This window comes from Falco biarmicus, chromosome 7 (genome assembly GCF_023638135.1).
Source record: "Falco biarmicus isolate bFalBia1 chromosome 7, bFalBia1.pri, whole genome shotgun sequence".
NCBI classification, from domain to species: domain Eukaryota; kingdom Metazoa; phylum Chordata; class Aves; order Falconiformes; family Falconidae; genus Falco; species Falco biarmicus.
Window position 1 is genome coordinate 739,807 of NC_079294.1, and position 20,340 is coordinate 760,146.

The following is a 20,340-nucleotide window of genomic DNA, read 5'->3' on the forward strand; positions in this document are numbered from 1 at the left end:
AAGTGGTGCTGAGGTGTTCACAGTGGGTGGAGCTAAGCTAAGGCAAGTCATTGCTTCAGGACGCTGACTGAACAAAAATAATAAAGAACCATAGGAAAGAAGGAGGAAAGGATACAATGACTTGAGGAGATACCCAACCCTGCTGGACCAAGGCTGGGTAGATATAAACCACAGTGTGCGTGTGTGCATGTGTTTGCTCTGCACACCTAGACCTGAGATTGTAGCAAAGTGTGTTGCAGAAAGCCTTAAATGGGCTTTTGCAAGAACCAGTTGAATATGAGAGCAATAGCATTGTCCCCTTTTTTTCTTCATTAGCTGTTTTATCCTAGCTGCTTACTGTCATGGGTAACCTACATCCAATTAACGTACTGCTGCTGCATCTTGTTGCAGAATATGTACTGCTGCAGGCTTTGAGGTCCTGGTAAGTGGAAAGTTCAGTGCTTAGGTAAAAGGGCATCCTTCTCTTACCATCAGTTATAAACCTGCCACTGGCCAGTGCTGGGCAAAGTGACTCAAACAGCATACTTCCACCCGCTGTACAGGCAAAGGTATTTTTTCCTACTTGTTGGACCACAGGATTCAGTTTCCTAGCATAAGAAAATGGGAGGGGAATACCTGGGTTTAAGAAATCAGGCAGAGGTGGGGCTCTGAGTCAGTTTATAAAATAGTTGCTCACCTGCATATCAGACACTTAAACTATTGGTGCCTGTGGAAGCTGGGAGATGTGAAATTGCATTGCCACAGGTAACACTGGACGTGTCCCTGACAGTGACCACAATGGAGCCAGGTGACGTTTTGTCTCAGGTAAGAAGGGTGCAGAGCAAAGCCAGGCATCTGGGCTCTCAGCTGGTTATGCTGCACGTAGCGCAAAGACGGTGCAGCTTTCTTGACCTACCATTGACTATAAATGACTCTGTGCAGAATGGAGGAAGTCAGTGCTTCAAGAACTCATTATCGGAATGTTAAAAATAATAGCAAACCATAGGAAGGAAGTGAAAACTGCTTGGGGAGTAAGAGTTTATATACAAAGGGAGCATTTGGTACATTTAGGGGTTTCCTTCATTTTAGAGATTGCAATCTATGCAACCTTAGAATAAGTATTAAAGAACATGGCAACGTGCTTCAAGCTGCAAGGTTCATGACGGAGTGTGTTTATGGGAGACAGGTTTGCTGTTCCTTTAACAGCCAGGGCCAGGAGCTGCCTTCCCTCCCCGTGTGTCATGCAAAGGGTGGACCGTACCTGTGTGCTACGCCTCTGCTCGGGCTTTCTGGGGCGAGCAGGGCGAAGGCAGTGGCACCAGGCACTGCAGAAGACGGGCATACCTTCTGTGGGCTCCCTGCCACTGGTGTTCTGCAGCTCTTGCTTCCGTATGGAGACTGCTTTTAAGAGACGGGATGGTTTTTCCAGGGGTAACGCTGGCTCTTCTTGTTGCAGGAGTTGGTCACTCGCACTGCTCGGCTAGGAGAAGGAATTATGCAGCTTAAGCCTGATGGAGAACAGCAGACTCCTGTTACAAAGGTACTGCAAAGGAGAATTTCAAAAGAAAACCGAAAGAGGCTTTCCTGCTGGGCGGAGCCTGGGTGAGAACACCTTGGGTTCAACATCTCCCAAACCGCTGCCGTAACTTGCCCAGCTCCCTTCGCGGAATGCTCTCTGCTTATTGTTTTGATCACTTCACTTACAGTATTGCTTCATGTTAAAGTCCCAGTGCTGTTTTCTATCCTTGGCACGTGGGAGATGAACCCTGCTTTAACAAGACTAGTATCTTTAAAAGGATGGATTTGAATAGGCTTTCTGCTACATATCTCTTGCTAAAGCACAGGGGCAAATTTACTGTCGGTGTAGGTAGTAATAGCTGTGAAATTGTGCCCCTTACTCCCACAAAGAGTATGGCACAATTTTGAAGTGCATTTTGAACACCTGATTTCCTGGATTAATCCTTCTTCTGGACTCTACAAAAAACCATCACTTTTCCAGGAGACTTCAGACGCATTATATGAAATCTTTCCTCTGGGACGTGAGAGGACCAGATGCACTGAAAAGGATTTTTTTACCTTGTTCTCTCTAGTTTGAGGCTATTCAGTAATAATTAGGAACTCTCCCGTGTTCTGTTTTGAGCTAAGTTAAGTTGCTGAGCAACAGGTGTTGTGCTTACAGTTTAAGGTATAGGCAAACCTTTCTGTTGATTAGTTGAATGGAAAACCCAAAGATGAGAAAACACCCCCTAAAATGCAGCTCTCTGCACTGCAGGGATCACAGCAGGTTCAGAAGAACAAACCAAACCTCTCCGATCTCTTAGGCAGAACTCGCCACTGATGGGATTCTGGCCATTTGTTACTTGTCCCTCTGTAATGTCTGAGCCAAGGCTCCCTGGTTATGACAGGGCACATCTATGTGCCCGAGTATTTTGTTCAGTCTGCACTCCTTCCTGCTGCGCTGGGGTCACAAGCCACGAAGGTGGCTCCAGGGGACCCGGCATGTGAAACCGAGCTGAGCCCTTCCAGGAAAGTACCTGTTCCAAAGCCAGTGACTGGCATCACGTTACTGGCTCTAATCTGAATGCTTCCCACCTGTAGCTGCCTCATTTCTGTGCCTCGGGAGTCAGGTTCTAGACACAAATACAAGTGCCTTTGGTGGTCTTATCCACAGCTGCTCTTTGGACTCTTAGCAGTGGTTTGACATACTTGATTTGCACAATCAGTTGCCTGCTGTGCAGCTGAACAGCACAAATGTTGTTGGTGCCTTTTACTAGAATGGAGTGCTTTGGTTACCTGGAGGCTAATTTTACCTCTTTCTTTATTAGCCTACTTGCTAACTGCCCCCAGACTCAATAACACATATTTGTTAGCCCTGGCTGCATGCATTGATGCACTCAGGTTAAATATGAGAGACATCACATGGACATATATTCCACACACTTCACTTTTTACAGACAGTAAGCATGGCTTATTATTAACACAGTACATACCAAATTGGTTTGCTCAGCCAGGCCAACTAGAGCAAAAGTCTTCCTCTCCTGCAGTACCTGTGTCACACATCCTTCTCAGTGGGACTAATGAGGTCAGTGTCACACTAATGCCACTTCAGGACTCGCAATGGTCTTTCTGTAGTCATTTTGTAGTATAGGTGGAGGGAGCAGGTGGTGTCACTACGGGTCCGTGACCCTGTAGTTGCACTAAATGGCTTTTGCATTTTAGAACCTTTGGAGCCTGATTTTTCTGCTGACTTATATTACAACGTATTATATCTTTTCCCCTTTACTGTGACTGTAGAAACAAAATGTTAGGTGGAAATGGAGATTAATGGTATTTATTTGTTTACGGTAAAAGGAGAAGGGATATGGACTCATGTTTGAGCTCCAACATGAGACCAAAACAGCAAAATGAGAGCCTAAGAAGTCAAGCATATGGCCTTAATGTTGGAGATGTGGACTAATATGAAACAGGGAAGCCAAAGGGAGCAGTTTCTTATCAGGTGTAAAACACTGCTGCTTATGCAAAACAGTGCATAGAAACTCCAGACACAAAGAAATTACGTGGCTCAAAGCTACAGAAAAACTTCTCACAAGAAAAAGTGAGAGGTAAGCTCAGCTCAAGGGGGGAAGTTATGTCCCTGAAAATGAAAACAGGCACAGTGAGTAGCATGGTGGAAGTGCCAAGCAGCAATCTCTTCCACGGACATGAAAAGCATTGTGGGGTTCAGAGGTCAGCAATCACCTCTGGAGAGTACTGCGCCTTTAAAAGAGCAGGAATATGAGAAAATCATATCCCGTAGCCCAGGAGGCTGAACATGTGTAATGAGTGGATGAGAGGTGGTTCCCACAACGATAATTTTATCACTAGGAAAAAGTCTAAGGCAGCTTTTTATTTTCTACCTTGGATATTTAACAAATGTTCTCCCAAGCTGAGTCTGAATCTTACCACTTTGTGCAGCTAGATTTTAGTTAGAAAGCAAATAACTTCTCTATAATAATACAAATCCACATATCATGCTATAGAAGTACAGAAGTCTTTCAGTCTAGTACTTGATTTAGACATCAGTAGGAAAATAAATGTATTGGCCATTTCATAGTCACATAGAAAAATCCAATTAAGTTGTTCATGATTTTGGTATTTTTCTGTCTTAATGGTGTCTATGTTTTAAATACGCTGTCTGCCTTCAGCATTCATTCCTGTCTTTTGTATGTTTTTCTTTCCCCTGCAGATAGAATCATCTCTGTGTTACTTACTGACTGTAAGGGTCATAAGAGCAAGAAATATCCGCCAGGCAGATGTCTGTAAGTAGCTGCAGTGCTCTGTACAGTCCCCTTAACCTTCATGGTGTACTAGCTAGCCCTGCTCCATGAAAAAGTGCTTTTTAGATTTCTTCCATGGATGGAGGAATTCCTTTCATGGGCATGATGGTTCCAGCAATGAATGCAGTGCGTTGCTATTCTTTTTAGCAGCCCTGTTTTGCGCAGAGGTAACTCTAGAAGGTCACAGCTGTACCTATGGCACATATTTCTCTGCATCCTTAAAGGGAGCAGGGAAAGCTCTGCAGTCTGTTGAAGGCAAGAAATGTGGAAAGATCTGTGTTTTTTTCTGGAGTATATTTATGTAACAAACTGGTTGGGATAATGGAGCAAGTAGTGAAAATGGAGTAGCCTTATCTCAAATTTAGCTTGTACTCAAAGCTTTCTCAAGGCTAAGCAATCCAAACTACTATACCCTGACTCCCTGTGTACCAGCTTTCAGAGATAAAACCTTGTTAGATGTTATTACATTTTGTAGGTTCGCTCCTGATAGCCTTGCAACTGAAATATAATAGAAGATTATAGCTTTACTTATGCAGAAATCAAGACACATTTTTCTTCTATGATTTGGGCTTTTTTAAATGTTCTGTCTGGCTCAAATAGAAGCTATCACTTAGTTTCCTTAACCCTTGCAGATATAGGGTGCTGTGATTGTCCGGAATTATTTTATCCTGGGCTAAACTGATAGCTTGATGACAGAACGAGGCGACAACCCTTTGTTTTTAATGCATTTATTGTATCTAATCACATGTATTCAGAGAACAATCGTGTCCCTCTTCTTTTTTCTCCATTCCTATTATCTGAATTGTAATGTTTATGTTGAGCAAATATATCATCACGTATCACAATGCCTTTCTTTGAAAGCAAAGCTTCATGCTGTTTGATTCATTCTTTCTTCTAGAGCAAATCCTCATTTTAGATGTGTTTTTTGACATACAGTAAGCCAGACAGATTGCTATGTGAGCCTGTGGCTGCCGACTGCGTCAACTGACAAATTTCTGACTAAACCCATCAAGAATTGCAAAGATCCTGTCTGGAATGAAACCTTCTACTTCAGGATCCAGAGTCAGGTCAAGGTACTGAGCTGGGACTTCCCTGTTAACCACAACCTAGGGAGCGACTGCTGGGTTTTATCCTTTTGCACAGGGGACAGTAGTAATTTTCTTCAGAGGCAAGGAAAGATGCAGGAAGATGTGAAAATAGCCCATATCTTTATGGTAGTTTTCCATGCTGTGGAAGACAAGCATCTCTCTCAGCCATGGGCAGAATATGACCTTTGAGATGTCTGTGATTTCCTCTCACTCCTCCTCATAGAGAGATGCCCACATGGAGTCGATTTCCCCTCCACCTTCTTCCCTTCCTGCTCTCTTTCTTTATGTCCTCCCACTCCTTAAAACAGCTGACTCGAGCAGCTGTCCCTGGGATCTCCTGCTTTGAACGAAACCTGACACATTTCTGAAGTCCTTCCCTTCCTTCCCAGAACGTGCTGGAGCTGGCACTCTATGATAAGGATGTTGTTACTCGAGATGACCACCTATTCACTGTGTACTTCGATATAGCCAGACTTTCACTGGGGGAGCAAGTCTTCATGCACTTCAAGTGCGATTCACAGGTGAGGTCTGAAATGGGAAATGGAATAGGCTGGCAAGAACGTGTTTGTCTGCTTTTCTGAAATGTCATTTGCAAATTTTCCCCTTTTTTTTCCCTTCTTGTGTATGAATTGGCAAGCCACATACAAGGGAGTTGGTTTTCACTCTGACATGGGAAAGCCTCTCCACACCTGGATCTGTAGGTGCTGAAGGGTTTGGTGTTGGCTACAGAGGCTCACAAACTTCAGGTGTCTTTGCAAGATTGTCACTTTGCTAAGCTTGCCCCCATCGAGGGTGGAGGGGCGTGTCCATGCTAGCACATGATGCTTTTGTCGTAACTTGTTACTTAACCTAGTAATTGGAAAGTAATAACTCTGTGATTGGAACCAAATGTTGAACCTGACTAGTTCCTAATTATGGACTGTGGCGTGGGTTTTCAAATGAGGTGTCTAAGGCATGCCACTCAGCTGGGCAACAAGAAATATTCCTGGTTTGAATGTCCAGGGAGGCTCTGGAAGCCGCACATCCCAACTCTCAGTATGTTCCGTCCATCCCTCTCGTGGTTCACTTCCCTCCCAATATCTTGTACATCTGTCATGCACCATATCTACACACGCCCAAACTCCACTCTGCAGTTCATTATCTTTAAATGCCTTATTTGACCATTTCTTCCTCTGCAAAATACCAGAGGAGCAGCGTAGCACGTAGGCTTCCACTAGCGCTCGGTAAAACAGAGCGTTTGGCGAGTTGAAACCCAGCTTGTGACTGGGTGGTTACACATGCGATACCCCAGCCTTTCACTACTGTGTTCGCACAGCTACTGTACTTAGAGCTCATGCTCTTCAGGCCTTTGTAAATCTTTTTGTGCTATTATTAACAACTTTTAGGTGTCTTTCATGCAACAGGTAATTTAGCAACTAAGTAACCTACAGCATGATCTCACTTCTCTGCTCCTCACCCCTTTGCGCTGCACCTTTGTTTTCCTTTCCCCCGTGCTTTCCTGCTCCTAGGGATCACGCTGTCCTCCACCACCCTGCAGGCGAGGCCTCAGTGCCAGGCTCACCTCTGCCCCAGTGCCTTCAACACGTTGCCAGACAAAGTGCTTGTCCTCTTACGCAGCTGCTCTGCATGTCACCCTTTCCCCTCCTTAGGCCAGGGCATTTTGGCTGCTCCCCCCGCAGACCCTCTTTGCTGGTGGACTCGCTGTGAGACTGCAGCTCCGCCTGCTCTGTCCCTGGTGTCCCAGCAGAAGCAGGCAAGCTGCCTGCCTTGTTAAAAACTGCTGTCACAGCCATCCAGAAGCTTCCTGTCAATAAAACATCTTGAGGCTCGAGACACACAGATGTGAGGTAGAGGGTGCCGCTGTTTTAAATGCTCTTGCAGGCCCAAATAGCACATACATACAGATACTGCTAGAGTGAGAACCTGCATTACGAGAACTACAGGGAGACTAGTGGCAAAAACATTTTCCTTTCTTTATTTTCCAGAGACAAGAGGAGTTAGAGGTGGGATTTGCATTGGATAATATGTGAGTAAATGTGAAATGCAACATAGTCTGCAGCAGGAAGAAATAGCAATTCAGAGGCATGAAATAATCTAGTCTAATTGTCCAGAGTGCATCATTTCTTGATGATGCTGACGATGATCATGGTTTCCTGAGGAACCTGTGCTACGAGCTATGTGGCAAATTGGTGTGTGCTGGGGTGACTTCCCCGGAGCTTCAGGCAGATGGGGAGCACACCCTAAAACCTTTTGTTTGCCTAGTGTAATGAATACTGTTTAAGACCATGATATTGGGACTGCTGTTTTGTTACACAGTTGTCTTTGAGATTAATGGGGAGTGGGTGGGTATGCGTCCCTTCAGAGCACGACACGGAATAAGGCCCAGATTTCTGATCTAGAGCCCTTTCTGTCCCATCCACTGGCAAACTGCATTTTTTAGAAAACTGGATTCTGTGAAACCATCTGCAACCTCAGCTTGGGGCTCAGCATAAAATTACTACATGGTTTGGCCCCACAGTACCTTTTTTTTTTTTTTTTAACACCCCACCCCCCCCAACCCCCCCCCGGAGCTCAAGGACTCCAGGACTGGATGAGCCAGTAGGATGATGATTGGGGCTTGACAGAGTAGAGTGAGGAAACTTGTACCGTGAGTCTCCTGGGACTTTTCTTTCAAATCCAATACACAGCTAAAAATAAGCAGAGGAAAATCAGAAGGGTGTGGGTCATTAATTATACTGTAATTATACTGAGTGATTAAAAATGTATTTTTCTTCCTATTTCCTAGCTCAGGCCCTCCTGAAACCATCATTACTAATGGAGTGCTAGTGGTGAGTGTTGTGCTTTGTCATCATTCTTGTCCTGCTGCCATGCTTGTTTCACTTGACTCACAGTCACTAGCCCAACATGCCCTTTGACTGAGCAAGGCCAGCACTGAAACATTCCCGCTGCATCAGCTGCCTCATGCATCCTCCTGGATGGCACCTGTGGGGAGGCTGCAGCTGGAGCAGCGGGGAGATCCCCGTGCTAGCATCCTCTGATCTTGCAAAGGCAACGCATGGAAGTGGTTGAGGTCTGAGACCTTGGTGCAGCAGCAAACTCTCCCTTGGACTTCACTCCTTCTGAACGCCTGTACTGCTACAGTGATGGGGACTGTCCTGTCCCAGGCATGTGTCATGTCCTGCATTCATAACTGGACTTTTTGAAAAGGACTTTCTGACAGTTCCATTTGCTCATTTATTAGCTTCTTTCCCTCATTATTTTTGTTTAAATCAGTCTTCCACATCTCTGCAGGGATCCTGGAAAGTGCTGTTTTTCCACTTTGTCGTTACCTTCTTCCTTCTGCAAGCCCTGTTCATTCAAACTGCAACCCCAGCCTTGCCCTGGCTGTGTCCACTTTCTCAAGAGACTCCTCCTGTTTCAGCCAGCATCTGAAATCGAGGTCACGGCTGAGAGAAAATGTTTTCCTTGGGAGGAGCTTAGACTAGGAAACAGAATCTCAGACCAGAAAATTCCCTGCCATATGAAGTATTTTATTGTTCACGTCTCTTACAGTCTCGCCAAATCTGCTGCTTGGAAGTTCAAGTGGTTGAGAAGAAGAAGAAGAAAAAGGAGAAGAAATCTTTATCAAGTGAGGTTATTTCTCCATCAGCTATTTTTAAATCATGATGTGCTATTACTATGAAGGCAATCGGCTTAATGTAAGAATAAAAAACCCCCAGCAAATCTGAAACATGAGAACAGCTTGTGATAGACTCTATAAGAAACATTGTTTCCCATTTTGATGAGAAAATTACTCTGTGTCTGCTTTTGTGTTGCTTCCTTAGAGAAAGAATTCTCCTTTAAAGTGCAAGGCTCTTACGAGGGCACCCAAGACATTCTGCTGGGATCTGATCTGGTCTTCAGCTCCTGCTCTCCTGCCAAATTTCACTATGCCAAATACAAGCAGCCAATGCTGGATGTGATGCTACCAGGGAAGAAACGACCTCCCTCCTTTGTATGTTATAACTAGACTTTATAAAACATAATAATGGCATGTAAAGTAGCATGCACCATAAATAGTAATGTCAGTTTGCATTGTGGAAAGAGAGCAACATTCCTTACAATATAAACTATCTATATTTGCATTTTTTTCAGCACTCTCGTGCATATGATACAGGCTCTCCAAATGTGGAACTTCACTCCCTTCCAAGTGGAAAAAAAATAACCTTGGCAGAGGTAAGTGCCTGCTCTTTTGTGGGAGAGGTTGAGAAACCTGAGTGTGGAAGTCTGCATCAGCCCCAGTGATTACCAGGTTACTTTCAGATGATGAAAGCCGGCAGACAAAGATGCCGCAGTCTAACAGTGGTAGCTCTTTGGGTGATAAGGGCAGGTTGTGCCTTGTTCTGTTTGAGTGGGTGTGGGAGTTACTCCACACCCCGATCTTACTTCATGCTAAATTTTGAGGCTCTGCTTTTCCCCTTCTTATGCACCAGTGGGGCACCTGCACTAACTTAAGCTAGCGCCAGTCTCATGCTGATGCTGACCATGCTTTGCAAAGCACTTTTAGATTCATGGTTGACAAAATCCATATAGAATGAAAGGATCCCAGCTGTTGTAGAGCATAAGCTGCCACAGAAAGTGAGGAGCAAATGCTGTTGTGTAGAACGGTAGTGTGGCTGCTGCCTGGCTGGCTGCCCCAGAGAGGTAATGTCAGCAGAGATGAGGAAGGTACAAATTATCTTTACTTTCCTCTGTAAACAGCCGTTGTCCTCAGACGTTACATTCACTGGAAAACATTGGGAATTACTGAACAACATCCCTGACAATAAATTGCTGCAGTCGGTTCACACAGGCTGCTGGATTGTTCAGAGCTCCTGATTTGTACTTGCATTGCTAGGACAGCAGAGGCTAAAATTCCTCCTGGGGCAGTCGGGGAGGAGTGCTAAAGCAGGTTGTCACGATTACACTGTTTGCATTCTTGCTTTCCAGGATAAAGGATTTGATTTATATGCAAAGGCAGAAGACTGGTAAGAGACTTGCCTACTCTTGGAGGCTAATGTGTCCTTAGCTAAACCCATCTCACCCTTGGCTCTTTACTGGGGAGGAGGCACCCACAGTAGAACAGTAGGTGGTGTGATGAAGTGAAGTGGAATTCACATGAGCTAATCCATACTGAGACATGAATAATGAAAAAAGATGTATAAAATAGAAGAAATAACATTCTAAGCTGCTAGTCAGTGTTATGCTCAGCACAGTCTTTAACCTTTTCTTTAACAGTGTGAGAGTGCAGCTGATCACCTGGTACTGTTGATCATGAAGTAGGTAAACTTTGCTGCCTGCTTCAAGACAAATGGAAGTCTTTCCTACAGCTCTCAGTGCAGGCTAAAACATGAGAGAATCCAGACAGCAGATGTCTCAGACATTATCTGCCGGAATGTCTTTCCTTAGGTTTTCTTTTGATAACTGTTTAGAAGTTTAGCAGTCCCTTTTCCTATTGTTCTTCCACGCAGCATTTTCTACCTGCTTGGGAGCATAGCAAAGGCTCCTCCTGTAAACACAGTACTCTGCGGGTCTCGCTTCTTTCCTTGTATTGGAAACTCTGAGCTTGTCTACCAATAATAAAATGGAATATTCTTTTCTCCTGATCCCTGCTCCAGCCCAGACTGCCTTGATGTGCGTTTAGGGTTTGACCTCTGTGCGCAAGAGCAAGACTTTCTACGCAAAAGGCAGAATTATGTTGCTCCTGCTCTGAAGAAGGTCCTGCAGCTGGAACAGGATCTGCTGGACCATGAGGTCTGTAGAGAAAACATTCAAAATATCTAAGGAGTGCTTAGCAGTGGGGGCATAACAGCATAATATGACCTCTTCCTGGTTAAATTTTTTTCTGGTCTTTCTTAATCTTGAAACTTATGTACACTTCCAATACTGCCCCATACCCCTAATCTCACCCTGCCATTGGTGTCCTCTGCAGTCGCTATCCTGAATTTAACTCTTCTCCTGCTACACCTTCACTGCAAGCCAGGCTAGATACTCCTTATACAGAAATTGCTTCTTCCAGAGTCTTTACCCTACGGTTGTTATCCTTGTTGATAATCCTTCCTCCTGTCTCTGACCCGTGAGTTTTCTTTTTAATTCTTGCCTTTACAACTGGCTTTTTTCTCTCTTACTCTCTCTTTTGGTTTAAGTTAATGCATTTTCATTTGTTTTTTATCAAACATCTGTGTTGAACACATTGGAGACAAGTGTCAGTCATCTAAGCAAAAATTGTCATTACTTTTACTCCTGTTTTCCTTTATAAAATAAATGGTAGCTTATGTTTCAGTAGAAATCATTTGGAAAGAAGTCTCTGTCTGGACATGCATGGTGGTGTTGGGCTCGATGTAGCGGGGGGGTCTCTGCTGAGAGTCGCGGTCAGCTGCGGTCTGCACTCTGACGCCAGCCCTTTCTGTTCGTGTGTTGTGCAGACCCCAGTGGTGGCCATCATGACTACGGGAGGAGGTATGCGATCTTTGACCGCGCTGTACGGCAGCCTGCGGGGGCTCAAGAAGCTCAATGTCTTGGACTGTGCCACATACCTGACTGGCTTGTCTGGTACCACATGGTAAGTAGGGCTGGGCAGCTCTTGGCTGGAGTCTTCCTGATGACACCAATGAGCTGAAGTAGGCTGGAGCTGACATGCAGCAGTCCACCTATAATACCTCCTCAGCAGTCCTGTTTTTTTTATCTTCTTCAAAAACTGACAGATTTAGTCTTTTCATGGGGGAAAGCCACATAATTTGCAACAACACAAAAATAAATGTTTTTATAAGAGCAGCTTATGGAATACTGCTCAAGCCATTTTGATAGAGGGTAATGCCTGCGACTTCAAAGGGAGCATGGTAGTTTCTTAGGTAACTGAAGACAGGAAATCTTTACTTAGTTTCAAATCAAGAACTTAATATAGAAACATAAAATGTAGCCATTGCCGACTTCAAACCTTGGTGTGGTTTTTTTTCCCCACTTCAATATATATTTCCTCTTCCTAGGACCATGTCAAACTTGTACAGAGATCCTGACTGGTCACAAAAGGATCTTGACAAGCAAATAAGCGAGGCTCGAAAACATATGACAAAATGCAAAATAAATTCCCTTTCCTTGGAGTATCTGAAGTATTACAAAAAGCAGCTGTGTCAACGGAAAGAAGAGGGGCGCAAAACATCTTTTATAGATCTCTGGGGACTTGTCCTGGAATCTCTGTTGCATGATGGGGTACGGTATGTCATACAGCAGCATTTACAGTGGCTTACAATTTTCTGAAAGTTAATTCCTGGAGAAGATGTTTTTCTGTTTGTTACGAGACACTGTGTGTGCAAATGCACAGCCATTTCCAAAACATTAGGTGGCGGCTGTTTAGATGCCCAGCCATGGTGGAAATCGGCATTCTTGCTTGTGAGATTTTGGACATGTTTTTCTGAGAACTCCAAGATTAACATTTTGAAAAAAAATTATACTTTAAGATTTTGGGGGGCATATTCTGCAAATATTTTGTTTAGAAATAGCGAAATTACGGACATTATCTTAATGCCCATGGGAGGTATTAACAAACAGACCTGCAGGCTTTTGAAATATGTGAGAGGTCTTACATAACCTTGCAGTATAACATGTTAAGCTGAAGTATTGCTTTCTGCTCTTCATCATGTCCTTCCATTTTCATCCTAATGGGTCATCAAATTATCTGGCATCAGATTGGATGCCTGCAGATATTTCAGTAACAGAACGCTTTCAGGAATTTTGAAAAATATGGAACATTTCAGAATTTAAGCCCAGCACACATTATACACTAGAGGCAGAAATTTTTCTGCCCTGCAAGCTTAGATGCAGAGAAATGTTCCTGTGCTAATTTTCATCTCAGTGTAACCATTTTTCTGGAACCACAGAAAGACAACCATAGACTCTCTGATCAGCAACGGGCCATTGATCGTGGTCAGAACCCATTGCCTATCTATACTGCAGTCAATGTCAAGAACAACTATAGCACTCGGGATTTCAAAGGTAATTATGAGACTTCTGGGAGTCATTTGTCTTTACATTTAAGTTGGTAAACCCTGGGACAGTTTTTTCAGATAGTCTAAAAAAAGCTCTCTCATTTAAAGACCAGAATTTAAGCTGATGTGTGTTTGCATAATGTCCTTGTGGTCAGATAAAAGTTTGACCGTCTATGCAACAGACAGAAAAGTATTCCAAAGCCTTTTCATGTTTATGAGTTTTCATTTGCACCCTGCTTACGGCTTGTTGCTATTGGTCTGGAATGTTAGATTAACTGCAGATATAACTTTAATTTTTAACTCCTTTCACTCCCATGATAGCAACATCATTTTTATCTACAGCTAAGGGGGCTGTAGTTGAGCGTTGTTCTCTTCTTTGTAATCCTTTTCACAGAATGGGTGGAGTTCACCCCTTATGAGGTGGGATTGCAAAAATATGGAGCTTTTGTTCGTGTTGAGGATTTTGGCAGTGAGTTCTTCATGGGTCGGCTGATGAAGAAGATCCCTGAATCCCGGATCTGCTTCTTAGAAGGTAAGCTCTTAAAAACATCTGAATGTGGTTGTTTGGATTTTGTTGTTTGGTTGGTTGGTTTTTAAATTGTGAGTTGTCTAAACTAAGCGCTAATAAAGCACTGGTGCACGACTGACAGGGCAGTTTCACCAGAGAGGATAAATATCTCATTGCTGAATGAATACTTATTATAATGGATTCAATTTGTTGTCAAAAAGAAAATTCAAAGTGACAGGCAAATAGTTATTTTCATTTTTAAAGCTAGTTTTGAATAAAAATACGGTATCACTTCCAGAACAACAATAAAATTGAGGTGTATGGGAATCCACGGTTCTGCTCGTGCTGCTCCAGAAGGGTGAACTCCAGAGCCTCTTGCCTGTCTCACAGGCAGTCAGTAATTTGTGTGCTTCCTATAGACAGTTTACATGAGCCTTTGTGCTGATTCTCCAGTGCCCCGGGGTGTATTTGAGCATGCCAGGTCCCCCCCAAGAGTCTGCTCCGGCCACATGTCACTGGCCTGTTTCCATGTTGCCTGGGCAAGCCTGAGGGGGAGGCAGCAGGGTCATACCCAGCAGCACTTTTGCTGTTGACTGATGTGGAGTGCAGGTACATGTCTTCCAGACAGAGAGACCAGGTGTCAGCTTGTGCCCAGTTCAAGATGCAAACCTCTCTTTGACTGGCCGTGTTACTTAGAATGAGGCAGACACTCTACTATTTTAGCCTGAGCCTGTGCTGGCTGTGCATACGTTTGTGCTTCCTGAACCAAAACCCAGTGGAGCACTTGTGCCCTAAGGGGTAACCAAATAAATTATTTCTGAAGCTCAAAAATGCAAGGTCGAAACTGATCCCTCCGTTTGTCAGCAGGCTTATTCTCAAAAGAGGAAGCCTACACGTGCAGTCGCTGTAAGATCACGTTGTAGGTAGGCCCTTATCAATATAATTCCTCACCAACGCTCTCAGACTGCATGCAAACTTTCATCCTTTCTTTTTAGACAAGCCTCGTGATACTTCGTTGGGTTTTTTTCCGAAAACCCAAGCTCCTTACATCATATTAATTCACAAAAAACTCAGCATTTGTTAGAATGTATATCCAGCCCTAAGTGCCACAAGACAAAACCTGGATACCAAAATAAAATTTAAAAACCAGCAGCCAAGTAAAAATGACACATCATCCATTTAAAGCAAACTAAGGAAAAGCAGAAACTTTGCTAATTTCATGTCATGGTAACAGTTTCTCTCTTCATGACCTGTGAAGGTGTGAGTCAGAAAGCTCTTTCCTTGTACAGGCATGTGGAGTAGCTTATTTTCACTGAATGTGCTGTATATCTGGAATTTGTCCCACTCATCAGAAGATTTCTGGCACAGGTGGACCCGGGACAAAATCGACAATATAGGTAAATTATCACACTTCTTCTTTACTGTGTATTTATTGTTAGGTAAAGTTAGATCAACTATCACACCTGGCTGTTATGGGAGATGTGTGTGGTGCACCGGGCGTTTTTTGGAGTGTTTCTTCAGAGGCCGCGTGGATCGGCCTGGGTCCTGTGGAAATCCACCGCCCAGCAGCCTGTGCGCTCTGCGGGGCTCAGCACCGGTGTAGAACGTTCGAGAATAGCGAGACTGATCTGTGAACGATTAGTAAAGCAACAAGATTCTGAGCACATTGGGCAGGAGCTGCTGTGGTGCGAAGCAGCGCTGGCCCCTGCCGCAGGCGGCTCCCGGGCCTCCCCCTGGGCCGGCCGCGTTCATTGCCGTTGTCACTTGCTCAGCGGTGCCCGGGGAGCCGTTTCAGCCGAGGCCCGGCGGCGCTCCTGCGGCTGGCGGCCTGGCCGCGGGCTGCCCGGGTTTAACCGCCTTTCCCCGCGCAGAGGAGGAGCCGCCGCTGCCGCTGCCGCCGCAGGAGCTGGGGACGGCGCTGCTGGAGCCTCCGGGCCCGCTGGGCCGCGCCCTGCGCGGGGCGCTCACCGACCGGCCCTGCCTGGCGCGGGAGCGCAGCTTCCTCAGGGGCCTGCAGCTGCACCGGCGCTACCTGAGCAGCCCGCGCTTCCGCCGCTGGAAAGGTAATGGGGATGGCGGCGGAGGGCGCACCGCCCGGCCCGCCGAGCGCCCGGCTTGCGCGCCCCGGGCCGGAGGCCGCCGCCGTGCGGGCGGGCCGCGGGGCCCCTCGCCGGTGGCTCCTGGCAGCGCTGCGGAGGCTCCGCGGGGAGGCACACGGGCCCCCCGGCCGCGGCTGCTGCGAGGGGGCGCGGGGCGTGCGGGGTGAGCCTGGCGGGCCAGCCGGCCTCGCGCTTGCGGCAAGGAACACCCTTCGCTTTTAGATACCGTGCTGGACGCGTTCCCCAACCAGCTGACGCAGTCGGAGGAATTCCTGTCGCTGGTGGACACGGGATTTTTCATCAACACCAGCATCATGCCACTTTTAAAGCCAGAGAGAAAGGTAGACGTCATCCTGCACTTAAATTACAGCGCGGGATCCCAGGTACAGGTGAGAGGAATTGAAGCGGTGGCTATTTGTTCCTCAACAGCTGATTATCTGGAAGTTTGTAATCTTTAGGTGCTTTATATGTTGCTCCTTCTAAAAGTCTTACCCAGCAGCATTTTTGTCTTAATGCTGCAGCATGAGACTTCATTTATAGGCCGTATGTATCCTCATTTGTTTTTCTTGTACGATACAACCATTCTGCACTGAGAACTCGGAGAAAACAAAAACCTTCTCATTGCTTTCCCATTGGGGCTTCAGAGCTTTCACACAGCTAGCGTGGAAAATGCCTCCTTTGTTACTGGACCCCAAGAAATCCTGAGCCCCGAAATCCCCTTTAAGTCTTAGTACTGTTCTGTTCATTGCTCAAGGCTCTGGACCAGACCTGCAAGTACTGCGCAGAGCAGGGGATCCTTTTTCCCAGGGTGGACTTGAGTGAGGAGGACAGGAAAAACCTGAAGGAGTGTTACCTCTTTGATGGTGCTGAGACTCCAGGAGCACCAGTACTGCTATTTTTCCCACTAATTAATGACACCTTCCAAAAATACAAAGCACCGGGTAAGTAATCAAACACGTTAAAAAAAGGTTGACATCATGGTCAGTGTACTGAAGGGACTACATTTGATACTCCAACCCTTGAACTGTACTTTTGGCTTATTTCAACACATCAGATTTTTCTCTGTTGCTTAAAATTACTTTTTTTACCATGTCAAGTTTGATGCTGTGGCTGTGCTGTTTCTATCCCTAAGCTAGCTAGTTTGCAGGTAGGTTTGATTATCTATGTGAGCCACAGGTGCAGCTCAGAACTGCAGTGTAGACTCATGTAAGGAATAATCAGCTTCTTTATCTCCTCATCATGTGAAGCAGCTGATATCCACCTGAGCCAGGGATGGAGCTGACGGTTTGAAAAAGAATGAGCTATGAAAAAAAAAATATATTTAAACTCACAAGAGTAATTTAGATTAAGAACTCTCTCTGTGGAGAGATATCTCCTCTACCTGTTCTATTAAGAGTTTGCTTGCTTATGACTAGAGTAACTACCATCTCTCAGCAGTGATTTGTTCCCCTTCCTCCTAGGTCAGAAGCGCTCCGAGTCAGAGCTGGAAGATGGCAAAGTTGACCTCTATGGCTGCTGTTCCCCTTATTCAACATACTCGGTTCAATACACTGAGAAGGTGTACGACCGCCTGGTTCAGCTGGGTGAATACAACATCCTGAATAACAAAGACCTTATTGTGCAGGCCTTGCACACAGCAGTGGCACGGAAAAGGCAGAGAAAGAAATAATGTCAGACAAGGCAGGATGCTTCTGTGTCCCTGAACCTGTCGGGAGACTGAAGCTCCCTTACGATCAGCCAGCAGGCTTCAAAGGATTCTTGCTCAACTCTGCTAAATGGCGATCTCAGGTGAACAAAGTAGAGACTGAAGAGAAACTTTTTTTCCTCCAGAGAATTTCATTGCAATTAAGCTACAACAGTGGAGTACAAAATTATTGTATGGTATAGAGGATGGGCAGCCACGAAGAAGGTGCTAAGGTGATAATGAGCATGGTGCTATTTGGCTTGAGGCAGAATTTGAAATTTTTAAGTCTAACATGTTCAGGGCAGACCACATTAAAAGCGTTTTATTGACTCGGCTTTTTTGTTTTGCATTTGCGAGGTGACGGTGAGGCCACACAGCAGCCTGTGGGACACGTTTGTGCCTGGGGCCATGGCACGTTGTAGGCAAGTGTTTAAAGAAAGGCAGGCACATGACATATGGCATCTTGTGGCTACAGACCACCTTCAAGGAAGGCTTTGGACAGAGGCAAAGGAGTGGCAGGCCATGGATACCAGATCAGCTGAGAAAGCAGAAGGGTGGTGATGAAGTGCTCCACTGCATGACCACCACCATGCTCCCCCCTGTGTGCATCCACACTGCTTCTCGGCTACCCATCCCTTGCCCCACTCCTGGTGTGAGCAGTAATTGGAAATACAAGCTGAACAGAACAACATGCTGCTAGCTGTAAACCCCCTCCAAACAAGAGCAAGGATGTGCAGGCCCTTGAATTCGCCAGCTCTGCCTGTCCTTGCTGTTGGCTGAGTCTTGCATAAGCTCAGCACCTGCAGAATTAGGAGGCACTCACATGAGGGAGAAAAGGCTTTACATGGTCTTGGTGCAAGAGGGAAGATTTTGTGTTTTGCAGTAGTGCAGGTAAAGTGTATATAACGCATCTGCTGGCACCTTACCACATCCCTCTTGCTACTTTTGAAAACAGGCACAATATTCACTTTCTTTCAGTTTCCTACAGTTATGCAGTATGCTGAGAATTGCAATAGCTGAACCATAGACAGTCAAGAATCCTCCTAGAGTAAGCTTTCAGAAATAATTGGTAAGAATGATCTCTCTTCTGTGTTAATGTGTTGTATGGCTGTGTTTTGCAAAGCGGTTCATAATACTCATCGATGAAACATGTAAGGTTTTTTCTTTCCCAACATAGAACACAAGTGTTTTATTAGCATTCCTGCTTCAGCTGCATCATTAGTAATTAATTTTCTATCTCTGTGAAGTAATAAGCCTAGACCTTTGATAGGATTTTGTTTTCATATATGTTTCTTCTATATTCACACCTATGCTTCCTATTGTTGCCCCTGGAAATCATGATTTTTTTGTTCTGTAAGATTTGGCTTATGCTAAAAGTTTTGTACTTCCCTTTTCCCCATGTACCGTGCATCACTTTTTTCACATCCAGCTGCTGCCTTCTTATCACCTCTGAAAGAGGTCGGGCTTTCAGCCTAATTGTGAGATTGGGATAGCTCATATCATACCACTGAGATTTCCTCAACTGCAGCAGGAACAGGTAGTTATGCCTCCAGACACACCTTTTAGCCCACCCTGACCTCTCCCACTGGTTTTTAGCACAAAGCTGAAATGTTGAGCCTCCAAAGCAGTAGGGATTTCTCTTTGTAAGTCACGCAAGTTTTTTTTTTACCAACAGCTAGCCTGATCTTATTGTTGTCTTGGACTTATGGAAATAAAGGGAATAATTAATTTTCCTTTCACATCGTGTCTGATGTAATTGAGTAGGTTTTAGTCATTATATCACATAGGGTCAAAGTATCAACACCATGTGAGAGTTGTATGCAACAGGTGTTTAGACAGGTTTCCACAGGCTTTAGTAACGTGTGGCTCCCTTCCATTTTGTATAATGGCTATTCAGTGATGTTTTCCAGTACAAATGTGTCTTTCTTTAATCTGTGTTTTCTTGACCTGGCCTAGAAGTCACACTTGCCTTTGATGTCTGTGTTTTAGCATGGTATCATGTTGCAATGGCCATTTAATTTAGCATGTAATAGGAGGTACTTACATAGTTGCTTATCTTGATCTCCTGGAGAATGTTTCTTTCCTTACGCATTTCTGAAACACTTCCGTAAGATGTTTTGCAATTGTTTCTTTAAAGTCTTTCCATGTGGAGCTGTTAACATAGTTTAATCTTTGTGATCAGCCCTTTTGTGTAAGTGGCCACACTAGATTCCTGCAGAGGTTTGAGTTTTGTTCAGGGGGAGCATCATGGGCTCTTACGCCTACTGGCCCTGAGTGCTCTCACACCCGGCTCCCTTGGCAGCGGCGAAGCCTGTGGGCTCCCTGGGGAACAGCTTTGCTTTGCCAGCCGCTGCATGGAGCCACGCATGTTGCATCGCTGAGGCTGCATCCCGTGGGCAGATGGTGCGAGGTGTGGGTGATGGTCCGGCTTCAGGTGGCACAAAATGCAGGTCTGTGGGGTGTCTGTGTGACTCTGCTGAGCCTGGGCTTACTAAGCACTGCTTACCTGACTTACTGGGTGCCCTGCAAAGGCTGTCCCTCCATCCTCCCAGTGACAACACACTGTATATAGGGCAAACACGCTGCCTTGCACACCTCTTCAGGTTGCACAATGGGTCACAAGGCTTGAAGTCAGCATGGCACTGGGGGCATGGCTTCCACAC

The 20,340-nt window shown here is 45.2% G+C and overlaps 1 protein-coding gene across 4 annotated transcripts; it reads left to right on the forward strand.

The window, feature by feature from the left end:
* Window positions 1–714: 714 nt before the first annotated feature.
* On the forward strand, window positions 715–18,011 carry LOC130152981 (cytosolic phospholipase A2 epsilon-like). Of its 4 annotated transcripts, none has more exons than XM_056347341.1 (21): window positions 715–804; window positions 1,436–1,519; window positions 4,205–4,277; window positions 5,232–5,368; window positions 5,773–5,904; window positions 7,369–7,409; window positions 8,169–8,211; window positions 8,936–9,011; window positions 9,208–9,377; window positions 9,518–9,598; window positions 10,352–10,389; window positions 11,020–11,155; window positions 11,827–11,963; window positions 12,388–12,610; window positions 13,279–13,393; window positions 13,781–13,918; window positions 15,184–15,291; window positions 15,766–15,957; window positions 16,216–16,382; window positions 16,748–16,934; window positions 17,454–18,011. In XM_056347341.1, exons 1-21 carry the CDS (start codon window positions 778–780, stop codon window positions 17,660–17,662), a joined length of 2,514 nt encoding a protein of 837 aa, XP_056203316.1. In that variant the 5' UTR covers window positions 715–777; the 3' UTR covers window positions 17,663–18,011. The 4 variants fall into 4 exon arrangements, with proteins under 4 accessions (XP_056203316.1, XP_056203317.1, XP_056203319.1 ...); XM_056347342.1 differs by having other exon boundaries at window positions 16,216–16,334; XM_056347344.1 differs by lacking the exon at window positions 16,748–16,934.
* Window positions 18,012–20,340: the final 2,329 nt, after the last annotated feature.